The sequence below is a fragment of the Neomonachus schauinslandi genome, chromosome 6, assembly GCF_002201575.2.
Source record: "Neomonachus schauinslandi chromosome 6, ASM220157v2, whole genome shotgun sequence".
Taxonomy (NCBI): domain Eukaryota; kingdom Metazoa; phylum Chordata; class Mammalia; order Carnivora; family Phocidae; genus Neomonachus; species Neomonachus schauinslandi.
Window position 1 is genome coordinate 85296506 of NC_058408.1, and position 20548 is coordinate 85317053.

The 20548-nt window shown below is 41.1% G+C and overlaps 1 protein-coding gene across 1 annotated transcript in view; it reads left to right on the top strand.

Annotated features, from left to right (window-relative positions):
* Window positions 1-17353, top strand: part of EGLN1 (egl-9 family hypoxia inducible factor 1) — a gene marked incomplete at its 5' end in the record, with an annotated part of 59096 nt that extends 41743 nt beyond the window's left edge. The window contains 4 exons of the mRNA XM_021696149.2: window positions 7317-7436; window positions 10815-10951; window positions 13610-13677; window positions 14813-17353. Of these exons, the coding sequence (XP_021551824.2) occupies window positions 7317-7436; window positions 10815-10951; window positions 13610-13677; window positions 14813-14877 (390 nt within the window). The remainder of the gene's footprint in view (window positions 1-7316; window positions 7437-10814; window positions 10952-13609; window positions 13678-14812) is intronic.
* Window positions 17354-20548: the final 3195 nt, after the last annotated feature.

Here is a 20548-nt window from a genome sequence, read left to right on the forward strand (position 1 = left end):
TTTCCACAGGCTGGCCCCCTCACCTTTTCAGTTTTCTTCCCCCTTCTCAAGAACTCTGTGCTTTAGCGAGTCTGAATATTCCTTGGCACCAAATTGTTCTGTATTTTCTCGTGTTTAAAACTTCCCTTACATACTTCATTCTGTTTGAAATACCCTCTCTCTAACTTATATATTTCTTTTCAGCTTAGTTCAGATGCAGCTTCTTCCATAAACTCTGCCATGATCTGTCATGGTACTTTCTCAGGGCCTCCTTTTCCATTCTTCTCTTTCCACTTGGAATTAGTTTGTTTCAGTCCCTGCTGATCTTCTGAATGGGCTTTGTTGCCCCACGTGGACTAGAGGCCTGAAACAAGAGAAACTGTCCTTGTTCTTATTCCTGAATCCTGTTTCTCAATTCGAGTTTCATTTTTGCCATGACATGGATTTGAAAAATATACCTCCCAAAACACACAGTCTGAGGGTATTTATGGTGAGATACTTATTTACAACATTAAAGTTTAGCAACTAAGTCAAGAGATTTAAAAAAATTTTTTTTTAAAGATTTTATTTATTTATTGAGAGAGAGCATGAGAGGAGGGAGGGTCAGAGGGAGAAGCAGACTCCCTGCTGAGCAGGGACTCCGGGATCATGACCTGAGCCAAAGGCAGTCGCTTAACCAACTGAATCACCCAGGCGCCCCTAGAGATTTAAAAAAAATTTTTTTTAAGGTTTTATTTATTTATTTGACAGAGATACAGCGAGAGCAGGATCACAAGCAGGGGGAGAGGGAGAGGGAGAAACAGGCTTCCCGCTGAGCAGGGAGCCCGATGCGGGGCTCGATCCCAGGACTCTGGGATCATGACCTGAGCCGAAGGCAGACGCTTAACGACTGAGCCACCCAGGCGCCCCGAGATTTAAAATTTTTAATGCATGTAGATTGCCCTCCTCCGTTACCCTCCCCATGCTAATTAATGCAATGAACAAAATTCATGACTTTTTATAAAGTTTTTAATTGTATTTTTTTGGGAAATGAGATTTACCTAAACAGGTATAATTGAAGTCTGCAGTTTTAAAATTAGGTTATTCTTACAATAAATACCAACCTGTTCTTAGTTCACTTCTTTTGGTGACCTATTTTTCTCCATATTTGAGTGGGATGATATGTAACCCCAGAGGTAGCGATGGTGGTGGGTGGGTGTGCTTTCCAGGATGGTTGGGAAAGAGACTTAAAAGGTAAGGTATAGAGTTGGAAAACACCATATGTACTACATCTGTGCATTTGAGAATTGAGCATTATGCATGTGGCATTATAGCAGCTGGGGAATCACGTAGGAACCCGTGTTACCAATTTCATCTGAACTCTAGACTGAATACAAGCCTTACTGGAGCCAGAAATTGAGGAGGAGTACAGACAGAGTGAGTGAGTTTTCTCTCTAGACTGCTTCAGTTCACATCCCACCTCCACCACTTAGAGTCTCTCTGACCTTTGGCAAGATTTTTATTCTCACCGTAGTTCAGTTTTCTAAACTCTAATGGAGAGATTAATTGTACCTACCTCATAAATTTGTTGTGAAGTCCAAATGACTGGCTTGCAGTAAGTTCATACTAAATGTTCACTGTCAGCATCCACAAAGGGCCAAGTACGGTGTACACTTAGGCAGTACTTTTTTTTTTTTTTTTTTAAGTAGGCTCCACACCCAGCATGGAGCCCCTATGTGGTGGGGTGGGGTGGCAGGGTTTGAACTCAGGACTGTGAGATCAAGACCTGCGCTGAGATCAAGAGTCAGACCCTTGACTGACTGAGCCACCCAGGCGCCCCTAGGCAGTACATTTTAATAGGATAAATTTTCAGATAGTACACCGGTTCCCCTCATTCAGGGAAAATAGTACTTTGATAGCCCATAAAATTTTGGTTCTCTTAGCTTTGAATCAATGTTTTAACATAATTCTGTTCAAAAAGGAAAATTTTTTTTTAAAAGTTTCCTGATTCAACTTCATACTGAATACAAGTCTTCCAATGCCAGAAATAAATGTCTTCAGATTCCAAAGAGGTATCACAAACCTCTTCCTTCCTTTTATTCTCAGAGTGAAAAACAAATTTATGGTGTTTCTTATCTTAAGAACATCCTCAATCATGTATATTTTCATATCAAAAAGGAAAAAATAGTATTTAATTGTTTTGCTTATGTTTAAATAGGCTCTTCCCAGTGGGAAATTGAAATATTTAAAGCTGGCATCTCAAAGAGATGGCAGATTAGGAACATACCTCAGAATTATAAAGGAGCAATTGTATTGTTTCTTTTTCAGACAAATGCCTAGATTCTTCTCCTGTCCTCTACCCCAAACCTTAGAGGAGTGCAGTCATTTCTGGTGCTGCTGCTTCTGGGAAAGGACAGAAGGACAGCCAGGGAGTATCACTTTAATCCCTAATAAGTCTCATTTCAATTTTTCTTGATAGACATTAATGCATTTCCTTATCCTTAGAACTGGTACATCTAACGTAAATCTGTTGGAACAGTTTTATCTTTTATAGATGTGGCTTAGTCCATTTGGGCTGCTATTAAAACAACAACAAAAAACCCCAGATTGGGTAGCTTACAAACCACAGAAATTATCACAGTCCTGGAGGCTGAAAAGTCCAAGATCAAGGTCTCCATGCCTTCTGGTGAGGGCCTTCTTCCTGGCTTGTGGCCATCGACTTCCCACTGTGTCTTCCCATGATTAGAAGGGCAGGGATCCCTCCAGAGTCTCTTTTATAAGACACTAATCCCATTCCTGAGGGCTCCACATTACCTTACCTCATTACCTTAGCGCCTCATTACCTTATTACCTTAGCACCTCCCAGAGGCCCCTCCTGTTGCCATCATCTTTAGGGGTTAGGATTTCAACAAATGAATCTGGGGGTACACACATGCAGACCAAAGCAGTGTGCTTTATAATATCTTCCATATAAATCCTAGAATAAAGAAGCTGCCTTCTTAAAAGCTACCCCACTGTCACTTAACTGTTTGCTGTATTTGTAATCTTCAGACACTTTGCTTTTCTTCCCTTCACCTTTATCAAATCACATCTGTTCTTTAAAGATAACCTTAGGTATTATATGTAGCTCAAAGCCTCGTCCCTTTATTTTATTTTATCCCACACGAAAACTTCCTTTTTTTTCTAATTCTTTTTATTTTTTATACTACTCAGTTCATCATTTGTTTTGTGTGTGCCCACTTTTTTCTTTTTCTTTCCAGTTAAGTCCTTTCAGACTGATACCATAGCAGCCCTTGTTGTAGGGTGATATGGTAGGTATGCCATAAATAGTTTTTTCCATTCTTTTTTTAAAAGTTTTTATTTAAGTTCCTGTTAATGCCATAAATATTTTTTAATGCTGTCAATGACATCTAAACTAATAAGATGCTCAAGCAGCACCTTATGAGTAGAGAATGAATGGTTATTAGTTGCTTTACCAAGGAGTTAATAGAAAATAAACTGAATTTACTAAAGTATTGTGAATAAGAGTATGTTAGTTGCATATTAAAAGCAAGCAAAACAAGAACAGCAACGTCAGAGTCTTCTTTACACAAATATATATAAAATGCACCAGGAAAACAAAATTACCAATTAAGAAGCAGAGCACGAATATTATTTCAAAACTGGAAAAGCTGTGTTACATTTAAGGAACTTTAAAATTTGGATGATGCAGATCATAGCTAAGGATAACTGTTTAAATGTGAATACTGGTTGTAAACTTCATCACTGCCACATTTCATGAGACTTAGAGAAATGATCCCCCCCTTTTTTTTAAGTTTTGATTTTAATTTCAGTTAGTTAACATACAGGGTTACCTTAGTTTCAGCACTTCCATACATCACCCGGTGCTCATCACGACAAATGCACTCCTTAATCCGCATACCTGGAGAAATACCTTTTTTATGTTTGCTATAGTCCAAATGGAGAGGAGTCTTGGTACATGCATCAGTTACTAAATGCAGTGTCACTGTGTCATTATTGGGCCATGCGTTACTTGAATAAATTCATGACCCTTCCAAACCTTTGCAGGTTTCCTACAGGGTTTCTCTTTCCCCAGAACTCTAGGAGTGTGGCCCCCTGGTTCTAGATTTTCTGTGATAGCCTGTCTTTTCTGGGTGTGCTTAGGCTCTGTCCTTCTGTAGTCTGTCCTTGTGTGGCTGGAGGGGCTTGTCTGGCCATCTTCTGGGACTCTTACTCCTGTCTTGCTTCCCTCACGGTTATGTACCAGCTTGCAGTTAAATGCTGCCCCTAGTTGAAGGTTGGGGCAGAATCTGCTTGTTTGGGCTCTTCTCATTTCACTGCATCCCTCCACCAGTCACCACCCTGGGTACCACCATGTCACCCAAGGTGACTGATACAGACAGATCCCATGTTGAGGCATAATCCTGATGTCTGCAGTTTTGTTCTGTTCTGGGGTGTCTGGCTCCTCACGACCATTGCTGAGAAACTCCTTTCCTCCATGATGCATGTTATTAAAACCACTCCTTCACCTCGTCTTTCCATGTTTGGAAAGCATTAACCCCATCCATTCCATTCCATTCCATAGGGAGAAAACCTCAGAGTCGTCCTTGACTCTTCTTACTCTCCACTTCCAATCCATGAGCGGGTCACGTTGGTTTTCTGCCTTCAGAATTCTCCCCACTTTGCCGCCCTGGGCAGGCCTCCTTTGTGTTACTCTCCTAGAAACTGCAGTAGCCAGCCAGCCCCCTTCTCTCTCTCGGTCCCGCCCACAGTCTGGAGTAGCGGTTATGTGGGTTCTGAAACTACATTGCCTGCATTCCTACCTGCCTCTACAGTCATAGACATTGAGAACGTTAATGAGCCTTTCTGGGCCTTGGTTTCCTTTTTTTTTTTTTTTAAGGTTTAATTTATTTACTTGAGACAGAGCGAGAGAGAGCACGGGTGGGGGGGTAGAGGGAGAGGGAGAAACGGGCTCCCCCCCTCCCCGAGCAGGGAGCCCGAAGCAGGGCGATCCCAGAACCCTGAGATCATGACCTGAGCCGAAGGCAGACGCTTAACCAACTGAGCCACCCAAGCGCCCCCAGGGCCTCAGTTTCCTTAACAGTTAAATGAAGATGAGGATGATGATACTTTTTACCTCATGTGGTTGTGCCAGATGAGTTAGTACACACAAATTACTTAAAATAGTGCATGGCAAATAGTCAACATCCAAAAAATACTAGGTGGTGGGTGATACGGAGGTTATTGCACTTGTTAGTTTTTATTCATACAGAGTTGAAACTTACTTTCTTAAAACATTGATCATTGATCTCCATTGATCATTGATCTCCGTTGGCTTCCTGTCACTTTTAAAACAGTATCCAAAGTCCTGACCAGGGCTTGCTGAGCCCTCCAGTGGTTTGCCCTTGCTCATTCAGTCCAGCTGGCCTGCGGTGCTTTACCACTTGGCCCACCCACTTCTGCCTTTGCTCTCATTTTCCCTCAGCCGGAAATGCTGACCCCACAGATATTTGCACAACCTGCCACTCCCTTCACTGAAGTCCCTGCTCAGTGTAAGCCCCTCACATAGGTCTTCTTTGACCACTGTTCTAGAAATCATCCTGTTGTTTTCTATATCCTTCAACTTTATGAAAAGATAACTACCTAACAGTGTATTATACATGTTTATTTATGGGTTATTTCACCATGCTAGGTTCCCTAATAAATAAAAACAAGGGACTCTGTTTTGTTCATCATTGTAGTCACTGCCCCCCTCTCTTCCCACCAAGGCCTTTCAGATACATAGTTGGTGCTCAGGAGGTGTTTGCTATGGGATGGGTGGGATGGGGTGGGGTGGAGTGGGGTGGATGAACAAAGACAGATTTTCCCCTTTGTTCTTTGCACAAGAGATTCTGAGGTTACCAGATAGTTGGAGACGCCTGAGTGAACTTTTTCGAGATGAGACCACTTTAGAGAAGAGTTCAGGTTGGGTTCTTTGGTTTTTGTGTTTTTGGGGTTTTTTTGTTTTTCATTCTTTTTGTGGATAAGACTGTATCATGTAATTTACAGTAATTGTCTTTATTAATTATAGGTGGGTTAATTGCTCTGTTAAACTGGTATCTTCTTATAGTTCCTGTTCAAGGTCTGTTGCATGTGCTTACATTAGCAGCTAGTGACAAGGAAATTGTTTATCTTTTATTGAGCATTATTAAATCCACTAAACCCATGCTATTCTGCCTGTTATTAACAACCTCAAGTCCCAAAAGAAAGCATTTAAGTCTATCTGGAATCAGGAAAATAGAGACATATGAATATACACCAAAAATTCTGCTTCTGAAAAAGCAGTAGGTCCAGGGTGTCTAGGAAAATGTGATTTTTTTTTTTTTTTTTAAGCTTTAAGGTTTAAAATGCTTCCTAGTCTCTCAGAGGTGGAATACTGAGTTACTTATTCACTAATAAGTTGAATATGAATTTTAAAAATTAGCATTTGCCTTTTATCTTAAATAATGATGTAATCTCATTACTGTTTGATAGCTTTATACTGATGCACTCACATTAATACTGACCTGTTGACTTCAATACATGAAGCAATTGGAGAAATAAAAGATTTCAGGAATAAGTGGTAACCTTGATCATCTTTGTTTTTGTTTTCTTCATAATTCCTGAGGTTTTTTTTCTGTGAAATCACTCTTTCTAGTTTCAGTCGGTTAGTATGGACTACAGTTCTAGAACACGTGCGTTCTTCCGGTGCTTTTTATTTTGGACCTCTCTTGCACCTTCATGCTTAATACCAAACAATCTTCTGAACTACATCTCGTTATAATGTGAGCAAAAAATTATTTTCTGGTTTGAAGAGGAATTAGTCACATGCTAATTTGTCATGTAAGCCTTTTTTTTAAATCATGGAAATTAAGTGAGTGAATATTTGAAGTTGACCTTCTAAATTCAGAGACAGTGTCAGATGAGGTATTTGGCTGTCAGATAGTAATGCAGGTGTTCTGTCTGCAGGAAGCTCAGGAAGGACAGAGCCTCCCATGGAGCAGAACAAAAACTCACTTGATCTTGATCATCAGTGTGAATAAAGATCCTGAAAGTGTGTCCTGCAATCCTTCTGGCCTCTGATTCTCCCGTGTGGGTTTTTCCCTTCAACATTAGGCAGACCTCACCAGGCCTTGGATTATTCACCAACCTACCCTTGTATTCTTTATAAGTGTCAACATAGGCTATCTTTGCCTCTTCTTATCTACAAAATATGATTTTTATTTAGAAGAATTTAAGTGTAGGAGTAGCCAAAAATCAGAGATTTCTTTTATATGCTGTTTTGCCTTTTTTATTCATCTATGTATAGACTTTTAAAATCATCATCATTATTATTACAGGCCATGGTTGCTTGTTATCCAGGCAATGGAACGGGTTATGTACGTCATGTTGATAATCCAAATGGAGATGGAAGATGTGTGACGTGTATATATTATCTTAATAAAGACTGGGATGCCAAGGTATGCAACTTAATTGACCATTTATTTTTTCCCCCATAGCTGTTAAGACTCATACTCCTCTTAGGGAGACTGTCTTTACTTTAACACATGGAATAGTTAAAAATTTCTTAGATTTGTTTCAGTTTTGGGTATTAGGAGTGGATCTTTGTAAAGTGAAACATAATAATATTATCTCAAAAAGTGGATTCCCTTATTTTCAGATATTGAGGCATGCATCCAAATTTAACCTTTTTTATTTGTTGTTGTTTTGTTTTGTTTTGTTTTTTAAGTAAGCTCTACGCCCAGCGTGGGGCTTGAACTCACGACTCCGAGATCAAGAGTCGCATGCTCCACCGACTGAGCCAGCCAGGTGCCCCCCCCAGAATTTAACTGTTACCAAAATGTATTTCATCAAAATATACACCTTTTAATAGCTTTAATTAAAAAAAAAAAAACTCCTGCGAATAATTGCTTTATAATGGCTTTTAAGAGAGATTATATATAAACAACTATTGTGGATTATTTCCTACTTATTCCTGTTGCAGAGATCTTATCTGGCATTCGGTTATTGAATCGAATATTGGAGGCAGGATTCCTTCTTTTCCTGATTATGGAAAAAAACTAGAAGTTTATCAATACTGACAAATCTTTTAAAACCAATTAGAGTGTACAATACATTTAATTTTCTCTTGTTTTAAATATTTATTTCCTTAATATTGGCCTGAGTTTCACTTGAGTTTAAATGATTGAAAGTTCAGAAGTATGTCATGCTTTCTTATTGCTTTGGAGGTTGTCTAAACTAATTTTTGGTTGATTTTTAGAAATCCTTATTTACTTTTATTGAAGCAAAATATTCAAATAGAAAAGTGAACACAATGTATAGCCCTGTGGATTTTCACAGCATGAACACACCTGTGTAGCCAGGGCAATTTTTAAAAACCAAATAACCTTTAAAACACTTCCCTGTGGGGCGCCTGGGTGGCTCAGTCGTTAAGCGTCTGCCTTCGGCTCAGGTCACGATCCCGGAGTCCTGGGATTGTGTTCCCTCTCTCGCTCTCTCTCTCTCTGTCAAATAAATAAATAAAATCTTAAAAAAAAAAAACACTTCCCCGCCACACAAACCTACACACAGAAATGAAAACCACCAAGTCTTAAATATGTAAAAACCTAGTCCTGTCCTAAAACTTAGGATATGCTCATCGTGCTCTTTCTGTGTCATACTGATTTAAAGATTCTCCTCTGTCCGAGTTCACAAGGGAGGTAAGTTTTACTGCTAAGTAGAGTAAGTAAATTTCAAGGCATTCTGTTAACAAGCATGGTTTTTCCGTTATAGCTTTCAAAGTTTAAAATAGAGACATAAATCTGGTCATTTGCCTTGAGCCTAATGCACAAAACAGTATAATTTTGGTTAAAACTTAAAAATTTATTTATTTTTTTATTTTTTTAAGATTTTATTTATTTGATAGAGAGAGACACAGCGAGAGGGGGAACACAAGCAGGGGGAGTGGGAGAGGGAGAAGCAGGCTTCCTGCGGAGCAGGGAGCCCGATATGGGGCTCGATCCCAGGACCCTGGGATCATGACCTGAGCCAAAGGCATACGCTTAACGACTGAGCCACCCAGGTGCTCTAAAAATTTATTTTTTCCCCAATTTTGTGAGTATCTTGAAAGCTAGAAATATGTTTGAGCAACTCCTAACTTCTCTATTTTGTTAGGTTTTTCTAGGCTGATCTTTTAATTTTGATCTGACCTAGCCAGGGTCATTAATACATAGTTTTTAAATTAGTGCATAAGCTGAAAAAAGTCCTTATTAGTATTTTTGTATGTAGAACTGAAAACTTCTTTGCAAGATAGCACTGAATATGTGCAGTGTGCCAGACATCGTTCTGGGTGCTGGAGATAGAGCAGAAATAGAAATAGCCTTCATAGAGCCTGGGATCTAGTGGAAGGTACAGATCAATAGATTAACAGTGACAACTGGTTAGGCCCAGTGCAGGCAGGACAGATTGCTGTGGGACCGCCTGGGCGGGTCAGGGAATGTTTCCCAGAGGAAGATTGGAAGCTTTAATTATCTCTTTTTAAACATTTCCAGCAGATCACCTGTGATATTCCCAGTGACTCCAGTCAGAGGTCAGGGGGAAGAAAAGGATGTGTTCTTGGTCACAGTCTAGAGATTCTTTAGATGTTTGCATGAGTGCCGTGGGAATCAATCTGAACAGAACCTGAGGAAGGTGGGCAAGGGTACAAGTAGCTTGAATTTAACTTAAGGATGAGCCTGATAAACAGCTTGCCTAACTACAGATTCTAGGCTCAGCCTCCATGATGTCTTGATTAAGTATTAAAGTTCCTTTCAATTTAAGCATCTACCTGCTTAGGAGTTTAGTTCTTCAAGGGTGAAGGGCTACTCAGTTGTGGGTGGGTTTGGCCTCACTTTAACTCCCCCCAGATTGTAAATACCATGAGGCCCACATTGGTGTATGTTATTCCCTACTCTGTACCCGGGGTCCACCCCGGGTCCCAGAATACTCAGTCTGTATTAGAATGAATAGGTGAGTCCATCTAATCCCCAATAGAGATGGATGTGTATTGGGATAAATAGTAATTATCCTTTCTGGATGGAATCCAGTTCTGTAAACAGGTAGCCTTCAATGTGTCAGGCGCAGTCTAGAAAGGGAGAGCTATAGTCTTTAATAACGACCACAGTGATGATGGTGGTGACAATAAATGATGACACTTTGTACTGATGAAGTTCAATTCATTATTTTTTTTTTTTAAGATTTTATTTATTCATGAGAGACAGAGAGTCAGAGGCAGAAGGAGAAAAAGGCTCCCTGCTCCATGGGGACTCGATCCCAGGACCCTGGGATCATGACCTGAGCCAAAGGCAGACGCTTAACTGACTGAGCCACCCAGGTGTCCCTAGTTGAATTCTTTAAGTAAGAGGCATTAAACTTGTGACTGTCTTATTAATTACTGTTGAACCTTAAATACAATAAACCGTTTATTTGACATCACCATTTAGAGTAATTTAGTCAAGATGATTTGAAACGGACACATTTTTAAAGAATAGGCTAATTAAGCACATCATAAGTATCCCTACATAAGAAACATGTACTAGTTTTTACAACTTGGTTCTAAGTGTCATTTTAAGCCTTTTGAATTCAGATAATACTTCTGTTTCATCAGTAGTTACAGAAATCCCTAAAACAAGAAATGAATTTTTCCTTGTATCAGTGCATGTGCTTGGAATCTCAACTCCTCTTCATACCTTGTTATTTGAGATACATTTGTGAATAATCCAACTGAGAATTTTGATTCTGAAATGGTCTTTTTTTCCTCCCTAAATTTCATTTTGTAGCGTTCTTGCTCTCATACTCACATATTTGGCTCTTTTCCATAGGTAAGTGGAGGTATACTTCGAATTTTTCCAGAAGGCAAAGCCCAGTTTGCTGACATTGAACCCAAATTTGATAGACTGCTGTTTTTCTGGTCTGACCGTCGCAACCCTCATGAAGTACAACCAGCATATTCTACAAGGTGTAGTATTCCTTTTAAGAAAAAATTGGTAAAGACTATGGTAGGAGAGGAGGGGGATAGGTAGGATATACTTGAGAGTTTTCTAGTGAGTATCTTCCTGTTCTTTTGTTACCTTTATCATAACGCTTCAGTCACAACTATTTTAATTTGAATAATTTTATTTATGATTTATTCCCAGTTAGCGCTAAAAGTTTGTGACTTTGCATAACCACTTCCATTTGGGGTAAGAAATGGAAGTACAGGTCCTCTCCTTCCTCCAGCCTGTCTCATTATTTTGTGCGTCTCTGACTATAATCCGTTCTGATTCTGTGAGTGGATTCACTTGGGGGACAGAAAGATTCAACAGAGAAAGGAAAGGACAGCTTTTCAAAGGCAGTGAGGGGAGAAAATGAAAGGGATAATGTAGGAAAATTAAACAAAGCAGAAAAACAAGGCACCTGGAGAGTAGAAATGAAGAGGGAAAAAGAAAGGTTGCCACGTGGGGGAGTTAATGTTAGAAAAATAATGCGTTAGCTTTAATAATAAGCATCTAGGAGCCTTATTATACTTTTTGACGCTTTCTACATTGAAATGTTAAGACTCTTAAACTAGAAGATGTTGCAGACATTGTTATAAATATTTGTAGAAAAATTGCACTACTTTGTAAATACCTATTTTTCATTATAGAAGGGACTTTGAATCTTGTGCTAGTGAGTTATGGGCCTGCAGTTGTTAGGTCTGGTGAGAAGAGGCTTAGCCATAGTCAGCCCAGGAGAAGAGCTGGCTTTTCCTGGTGGTATGAGGCACGGGCCAGCCCCAGGGAGGTTCGAATTCCAAAGACTTTATTGTCACCTCTCTTTTTTCTTGGTTCTGTTCTTTTCCTTATTTTCTTCCTTTCCTTTCCTTTCTTTCTTTTTTTCTTCCTTCCTTCCACCCAACATGGGGCTCAAACTCGTGACCCCCAAGATGAAGAGTCACATGCTCTACCAACTAAGCCAGCCAGGCACTCCTTTATAACTTGCTTCTTCCTGAGCTATGTTGCCTTTAACCCTAATTCACATAGTGGGCAGGAAGCTGAGTAGTTTGTGGCTAGAGATCCAAAGAAGCCATGAATGGAAACCAGGGGGGGATCCTGTCCCATCACACGGTGTGCCATCCTAAATCCCCCATCTCTCTTCCCGGCATCCCAGTGCCCATCTCTGCCCCTGCTGTTTCTTTAAAACCCTTTTTGACCTAGAACCTGCTTCATAGACCCTCCCTTTTATGGAATCTTGAGTATGGTCTGCTTGTATCATTTCTAAATAAATAAATAATGAACATTTTTAGGTAGTAAATGCCAGACAACTGTGGAGGATAGAAACTACAAGACTCAGAGGAGGGAGAAAATGGTGTTAATTGGAACAGATGGAATAGATGGGCCAGGTTTCACAGTGAAGAGGGGAGCTCAGCCGGGCCCAGAATGACCAGAAGCAGGGAGTTATGACAGTGTTAGGGAAGCTCTGGGAGAAAGGTCAAGGTTGTTCAAGTTCAAGACTTTAATTACTAAGTAACTGAAAGTTTGGGGCATGGGCAAAAGAGAGAAAATTCTCTCTCTGTGCCCCTTTCCCATTCCCAAGGCCACCTGGGAAAATAGAAGAGGCTACATGGAAGGAGCAGAATCTGGAAGTCAGGAGGCCCGACTTTGACCTCAGTGTCATCACTCAGCAGCTGAGTGATCTGTGGGCCTCACTTTCCCCATTTGTCCAGACTTCCAGGCTCTAACTCTCCTCTGCCTTTGATTCCTTCCTGATTCAGGTCTGTCACATTGTAGGGCTCTTCATTCGACCAGTGTTGCCCACCCCTCCGCCCCGGCCCCAGGGAACACTGGCCAGAATCTGCAAGATACTTTAACTAACTGTTGTGTTCTACTAAGGAATTCCCATGTATAGTGTGTTTTTACTTCCTATGGTGTATGTACACTTCCCCCATTATTGGGACCAGGATTGTAACTGTGTGCTTTGTAGTATTTAATAAAGCAGAGAGTCTTCCTTTATTTGTGGAATGAACTGTTCCAAATAAGTGAAATTTTCAGAGGAATAAAGTTTAGCTAAATAAACTTTAAATGTCAAACACAGTGTAATTATTTTGATAAAAATCCCCAAAACTCTAAGCATAATTTAACTCTTTCTTGATGACACCAGGTTATAAAATTACAAACCTCCACTGTTGGTCTTTGCTGTCCTACAGTGATGTCCTCAGAAGCTGTTGGAACTGTGAGCCCTCCCGTTCGCCACAGGGCCCCGGCCTCGGGTCCTCTTCTGCTTCTCTTCTCTTCTTTGAGAACTTGTGCTAGTGATACTGTGCTTTTTCTGCCAGGGCCGTTCTTTTCCTTTGTTCCTGTCTGTTTCTGATCTGCTGTGGGGTCGCAAAACAGATAAGCAAGCCAGTTAAGTAGGTATTAAGAAAACCCTAAAAACTCCTCAACTTTGCAACATCTATTTTGGCTATTCCTGGTTCTCTGCTGCACTCTTGAGCGTCGAGGTTCCTGGAGAGGTGGGTTGTTACTGCGCTCAGTTATCCTCTGACACATCCAGTCGAGGCATTGTTTGGCATTACACGTTTTAATAGACCATTGCAAGAGCATACCACTATTTTTTCCCCAGTGTGATCATTCTTACCCTATTCTAAATTTTCTTTTAGGTACGCAATAACTGTTTGGTATTTTGATGCAGATGAGAGAGCACGAGCTAAAGTAAAATATCTAACAGGTAAACGTTATTTGGGGCCAGGGTATCCCGCAAGGCAGGTGCCCCGCAGTCCCGCAGTGCTGGCCATGAGCGCAAACACGGTCTTTATTAACTCCACAAAGACTTGCTCCTTGTTTTTGTCAGATTCCTTAATTCCCTTATGTAAAAGAGGACTTCTCTCAAGTCATCTTCATTGTTCTCTTTAACGAACAACATTGTCCAAAGATGAGGAAAGTTTGAGGCAAGAAACCTGAGCAAATGATTCAAATACAAGCTGAGTTTTTCTGTGATTACCCTTTCCAGTCACCGGCTGCCCAACTTGCCCAACTTAACTGCCATCTGGCTTCCTCTAATTCTCCTGTTAGAAGGAAGTCAATAAATACCCTTCCCTTTTTAAATGTACATGCTCTAAGGAATATCCGGGTCTTCCACGTTGAATGTGGACATGAAGAAAATGAATACAAAGGAGATGAATTGAAATGCCGAAACCAAAAGTCAAACAGGCGTGTCGAGCCCGTCCCTGCCAGCCAGTGGTGTCCATAAATCAACACACTTGAACCGAATCTGAAGATCCTTCAGGATGCCAGCCCCACCCATCCCCAATTCCCACCCCGAACTGCCTCCTGAGAGTAGGGGGTCTTAGTTTTCCATCGGATGGACCACTTCCCTCTTTTCTTTAACCCTACCTTACAGCTCCAAAAGTCTGCTCAGTGCTCACATGACTGATTCGCTGTATTTTCATGAGCCATTGATAATCCCACATCAGCCTTTTTTAAAATTACAAAATTGGATGTGCATTGCTTTTTCTATGTATTTTTAAAGTTATTATTTGTGGCAGAACCCTAGTGGGGTGCTTTCAGTGACGCTGAACACACTGCTATTTTATAGCAATTCAAATTGCTTTTCAAGTAAAAGGAGGTAAAATTATCTCTGTAGAGAATGGCTTTTCCCTTTAAAGGTTTACCAGTTCAGAGTAACGCGTTCATTATAACAGTGCTGTGGGGTAGCGAGTACAGTAGTTTTCAGATGATGTGTGTTTGCAAAGCTGAGGCATTGTGCACACTGTTAGGAGCTCAGTGGGAAGCAGTATCAGAATAACAGATGCTCTCTGGTGCTTAATGAATGAATGAATTTTTTTTTTTTTTTCCCCTTGCAGGTGAAAAAGGTGTGAGGGTTGAACTCAATAAGCCTTCTGATTCCATCAGTAAAGACGTCTTATAGAGCCTTTGATCCAGCAATACCCCACTTCACCTACAATAATTGCAAGCTCTTTGTTAACTTGTGAATACGAATAAATGGGATAAAGAAAAATAGACAACCAGTTGGCATTTTTATAAGGAAACAAACAACTTTGTCATGTTGCATCAGAAAGAAGATTTTGACTGTGTGACTTTGTACTGCATGATTGACTCCAAACCTGTGATTGCTCATGGGAAGAATATAAGCTACCAGCAGAAAATGGGGTTGACATCTGGACGTGAAATAAGTGCCCTAGGTAGAAGTTTTTCATTCTTATATTTTGCCAGATCTGTCATCTAGATGAGTTCATTTCATCTCTCCCTTTTTTATATAGTAAGTTTGAATTCGAAGTAATTTTTGTATGATCAGGTACAATACATCAAAACTGAATTGACAAAAAATTACAGTATTACTCCCCCAAATAGCATCAATCTATTTTTGTAAACTTCTTCGTACTATTAAATTTTGCCCTAAAAAAGACCTCTTATCATGATTGTTGCCAGTGACTGATGATTACTTTCATTTCCTTTTTACTTACCATAAGAAAAGGAGCACTTTAATCGCCAACTTAAAAACTCAGATTGTTTTGTAGTCCTGTCTTTTACACTAATTTGAGCTCTTAAAGATTGCTGCTGTCGTGTTTTTGACATTGTTCATAACAAAACATTAACAGTAAAACCATCACCGTTTACTACCAGTAACTTTTGGTTCATGTTTTATAAGAAAAAAATACCCAGGTTTTATTCTTTTAAGTTAGTATTTTTAAAAGACTAAAGTGACTGGCACTAAATGAACTTGAGTTTGTCCTCAGCATCAAGTTCCCAAGACAAAGGGCTCTCTCATGCTTTCAGGTATATCCTGTAGATGTAGAAGGTGACGACGTCCCCTTCCTATAAGACTTTTCCTTTTGCTTCCTGTCAAGTTGATCGTACTTCCAATTTTGCTGTTACGTTTTCTTCCTACTCCTGTGACGCACGTGGTCTGCAGTGGAGAACCTGGCTTCTGTTGGCTAGCTTCAGGGGGAGACTGAGCGCTGGGGCTGAGCCGCGTTAGTATAGACCGAATGTTAGCGAATCCTCGGAGCCGAGCCAGGGCAGGCATTCCTCAGGCGCGATGCTCGCCTCTTTGTCAGTACTGAAAGCTGGATGTTTAGCTTAAAAATACAAAAGAAGTGGAAAACCAGGTAGCTTTATTATTCTATTCTGTTTTGTGACTTTTCTTTTACTTTTCAGAAAAAAGAGGGACTGTTACACTATCACACAAGGCCTCCCAGACTTCTGTTTTTTGATGTATGAACTGGGAAGGATGTCTAGGACTTTGTTTTCCTGGGCTGATCTCTAGCAGAGCCCAAAGGGTGGTATCCATGTTTAGCATGAATTATGGGTCTAGACCTTGCCCACTTCAGTTTTCTGTCTCTGTCCTTGATCTTTGCCAAAATGTGTGTACAGAAATACTTCTGTATATTTCAACTCATGACAGTTTTAGCATCTGTATAGTTTGTATTCAATTAGAGACCTTTTCTATGGAAAGCTCAGTAATTTTTATTAAAAGATTGCTATTGTTCATGTAAAACATGAAAAAAAAATTGTTTAGTGAAACCGACAGCGTGGACTTAGGGCGGGATGAAAGATTCAGTATCGTGAACTCACTTAGGAGAACTTGCGGGAGAAAATTCGAGTTTATTGTTGTCTTTCCTGCCCGTGCTCGGTTTTGTTCTCCTTCCTCTTCTGTGTTCCATACAATGCAATGTAAACCTCTCTCTAGTCAGTGCCTCTGCCGGCCGGACCTGGGGATGCAAGGTGTCTCTGCCCTCTGGTCTGCGGTGCGGCGTGCTGCGCTGGGCCTCCACTCAAAAGCGCTGTCGTTTTTAGGTCTAGTAGAAATTGTGTTCTGTTGGGGGGGGTGCGGTTCGTGTGGTTGCCAAGGTGGGACTGCAACAGCCTTTCCTTCTGGGAACCCCTGTGTCATTCACATGTGTATCTCTGCAGTTGTGCAAAGTGTCAGATTCTACTGTCTGTGCGTGTGCTTTCCAGGCAGGTCTTAAAATTTGTATCTTTCAGAAAATTGTAACCGATTTCTTGGAGATGATTGTGAAAGGATCAGGAAATCCAGGATAGCCATTTCTTTAGTATCCATTTAAAATCTGTTCGTTTCATGTTAGTGGGACTGTTAACTTGTCACCAAGCAGGACTCTATATAAAACAAAATTTAAAACTACTCGTGGCCTATATGTGTTTAATCCTGGTTAAAGATAAAGCTTCTAATGCTGTTTTTCATTCAACACATTAACCAGCTGTAAAACACAGACCTTTATCAACAGCAGGCAAAGAATTTCAGGATTCATACACAGACGGTAAAGTCATGTAATTTGAAAAGCAGTGTTTCATTATGAAAGAGCTCTCAAGTTGCTTGTAAAGCTAATCTAATTAAAAAGATGTATAAATGATCTTGAAAAACTTATGGTTGTTATTTCCAGCTGTCTTTTTTTTTTTTTTTTAAATCCTTTATCATACACTGACTTTCTTAATGGGCCCTTCCATCAGATAAAGTGCTTTTCTATCACACATCTCTGGCTTAGTCCAGAACATTTGGTATTGCTTTTTATAAATGATAACAAGGGAGAGAGAGAGAACAGTCACCATAGGAGTCTAACAATTTTAGAAACATCCCAGGGGTAATTGGCCTGTTCACGGGATCCATGAGCTCTTTGTTTAGATTCTCAACATTTGGATTCTTGCCCTTTCAATAGAATTTTTAAAAATTACTCTAACACCAGTGCTGTTGAGTATATCTGTGTCACCCCTCTGCAGCAAACAGGAAGGGGCATTAGGCATAGATCTGTAATTGTCACAGGTGTCCTGTGTGTGTATGCACAAAAGTTTAATTCGTGTGGTTATGGTCAGAGACTAAAATATAAGCGCTCTTGTAATGTGAGATCAGTGTACATGTTCATTTATCTCTTAGCTAAAGAACTTTAGTGTGGTGGTTTTGTTATGTTCTAGCCTGTCGTGGGGCATTTGGGAAAATGTACTGAAATATAGCGGGGTGGATTAAAGGAGAGGGCAAATGAGTCGGAGATGAAGACTAATTAAATTAGGTCGTGTTGTAAAAAGAGCACAGGACTGACAAATCTCTGTTTAGTTCTGGCCCAGTCACTTAATTATGTGACCATTGGAGCCTTTCTCATCTGAAAACAAACACCTACCGAGCCGTGTGAGACCTAAATGAAGTACAGATTATTTCCGAGGTGCGCATGGCCCAAGCGTGAGGACTCTGTGGTGGCCATAGACCGCCGTGGTAAATATTTACACCGTATGGTTAATCACGTCCTCGTGTACTGGAGGTTTTCAGTTCACGTACAAACACTCAGGAGGAGATGCCCAGACTCTACCGCTTCAGGATCGTTCTTTGGACATCCAAGGTCAGGAATCCATTCCCCCCACTCTGCTGTTGGTTTTAATGCAGATTCTTTTCCTTATCACCAGCAAGTAAATTTCACCTGAAATACGGCAAGTGCCCAAGGATAAACCATTGGACAAATGACATGAAGGGCCTACCTAGAGCCAGTGAGGTGCAGTGCCTTCAAAATGCTGAAGGAAAATGCTTTCCAAACGAGAGTGCTAAGCTCGGGCAAGTTACTAATGGAGTGTGAGGGTAAAACAAAGACACAGGTCTTGAAAAATTTACCACCCACATACCCTTTCGCAGGAAGGCATGTGAAGGACATGCTACCCCAGATTGAGGAAGTCAGCCGAGAAAGGGGAAGATAAGGGATCCAGGAAACAGGAGACCCAGCAGAGTGGTGGAGGGGGTCTCCAGAACAATGGGGAAAGGAGACCTCAGGAAGACGGCTGCCTAGCAGGCAGGCAGGGAGACAACTGCTCCAGACTGCTAAGGGCTAGAAGCCACAGGAAAAGTAGGAAAATCAGGACATGAGGATACAAGCAAATTGTGGATGAAAAGTCATCACAATTTACTCTGCGTCCCAGCTCTGAATACCACCAGTAGTCTGAACTATCAACCTGATCTAAGTTACAGTGGAATTACATGAGGAAGATGGGGGATGGGAAGTGTGCTGTCCACTTGGGGGGGTGGGGACGGGCTGGGGGGCTGGACAGGGCCCTACATTCTTATCTTTCATGTGGGGAGCCGGTTAGCAAATAAGCTTTCACCCGGGAAGTCCAACGTGTGGCAATGTGATTATGTTACTGAGAACTAATCAGGCAACTAAACCTGAAGAGTCACTTAAGAGTTAAAATTTGTGCTCAGGGGAAGAAATCTAAAGCCATTCCTATGCCTGACTCTTTAGATGGAGCCTGCTTTTTCTCTGTGGAAGCTCGTGGAGTTACTGTCTGTCCCTGGAGCTCTGTAGTTTTCCAGTGTTCTTTAGTGTGGTAGGCATGTGGTCTGTAAATTCATGCCCTACGTGTGGGGACATTTTCTTAAACGATTACATTAATTATGTCCCCCCTCCATTCTCTTGCTCTTTCTGGACCTCCCATGGTCCAGACACTGCATCTACTGGGTTGTGCCTCTTGCTCTTAGTTACTGTGTGTCTTTGTCCTTTATGTTTTTTTATGTCTCTTTTCCAGTTTTGCCAGCGAGGGTTTCATGTCTATTATCAGGTTTTAATTTTCAGGAGCTCTCTTTTGTTCTAAATTTTTTTTTTTTTAAGTATATAAGAACCAGTTCTGCTTAATAGATACAGTATTTAACCTTGCTTTGTGTTCATTTTAATTTTTCTCTTTCATATTAGAGGTTTTGCTCACACGTCTGGTTATTCTTGCTGGGTGTTCGTGTCTAAGGGGAGGTACTTGAGCTTCTGGTTTTCCAAGAAATACCGGCAGCCGCCTAAATCTGAATCTCTTTCATAATCTTCCCAACACATGCAGATAAGGAGAACCGAGTAAGTCACCTAGAACGCATGCCCGAAGCATAACCGTGAGACACAGAAGTTCAACCTGCAGGAAAGCAGAGAACTAAGCCTCCGAGGCCAGCATCAGGACCCAACGTGAAGGCAGAGTCAGGTGGAAGCTATAAGATAAAGGGACCAGGGAAACGGGGGCCTGGTGGTGGCAGTACACAGCGGGGGGGCGGGTGGGGGGAGGCAGGGACCCCACCACAAGTGATGGAAATACAGTCTCCGACTGATGATGGCTGACTCAACGATTTTTCAACTTTACAATGGTGCAAAAGCAGTACGCACTCAGTAGAAACTGTACTTGGAATTTTGAGTTCGGATCTTTTACCAGGCCACGGATCACGTGGTACATACTCGCTTGTGATGCTGGGTGACGGCAGTGGCCTCAGCTCCGAGGCAGGCACGTGACCACGAGGGTCAGCAACCGACCCACTTCCCACCGTTCTGTGCCCCAACCGCCACTCTTGCTTTTCACTTCCAGTGCAGTATCCAGGCGATTACATGAGCTGTGGCATCACTTTATTATTAAACAGGCTATGTGTTAGATGACTTTGCCCAACTGTAGGCCAACCTCCGTGTTCTGAGCACGCTCAAGGTCAGCTGGGCTGAGCTGTGATGTTCAGTAGGTTAGTGTATTAAGGGCATCTTCACCTTACCATGGGTTCATTCAGTTGTAAGTCGAGGAAGATCTGTTTTGATAAATCTGACCCTGGTTCAGCAGAGCACTGACCA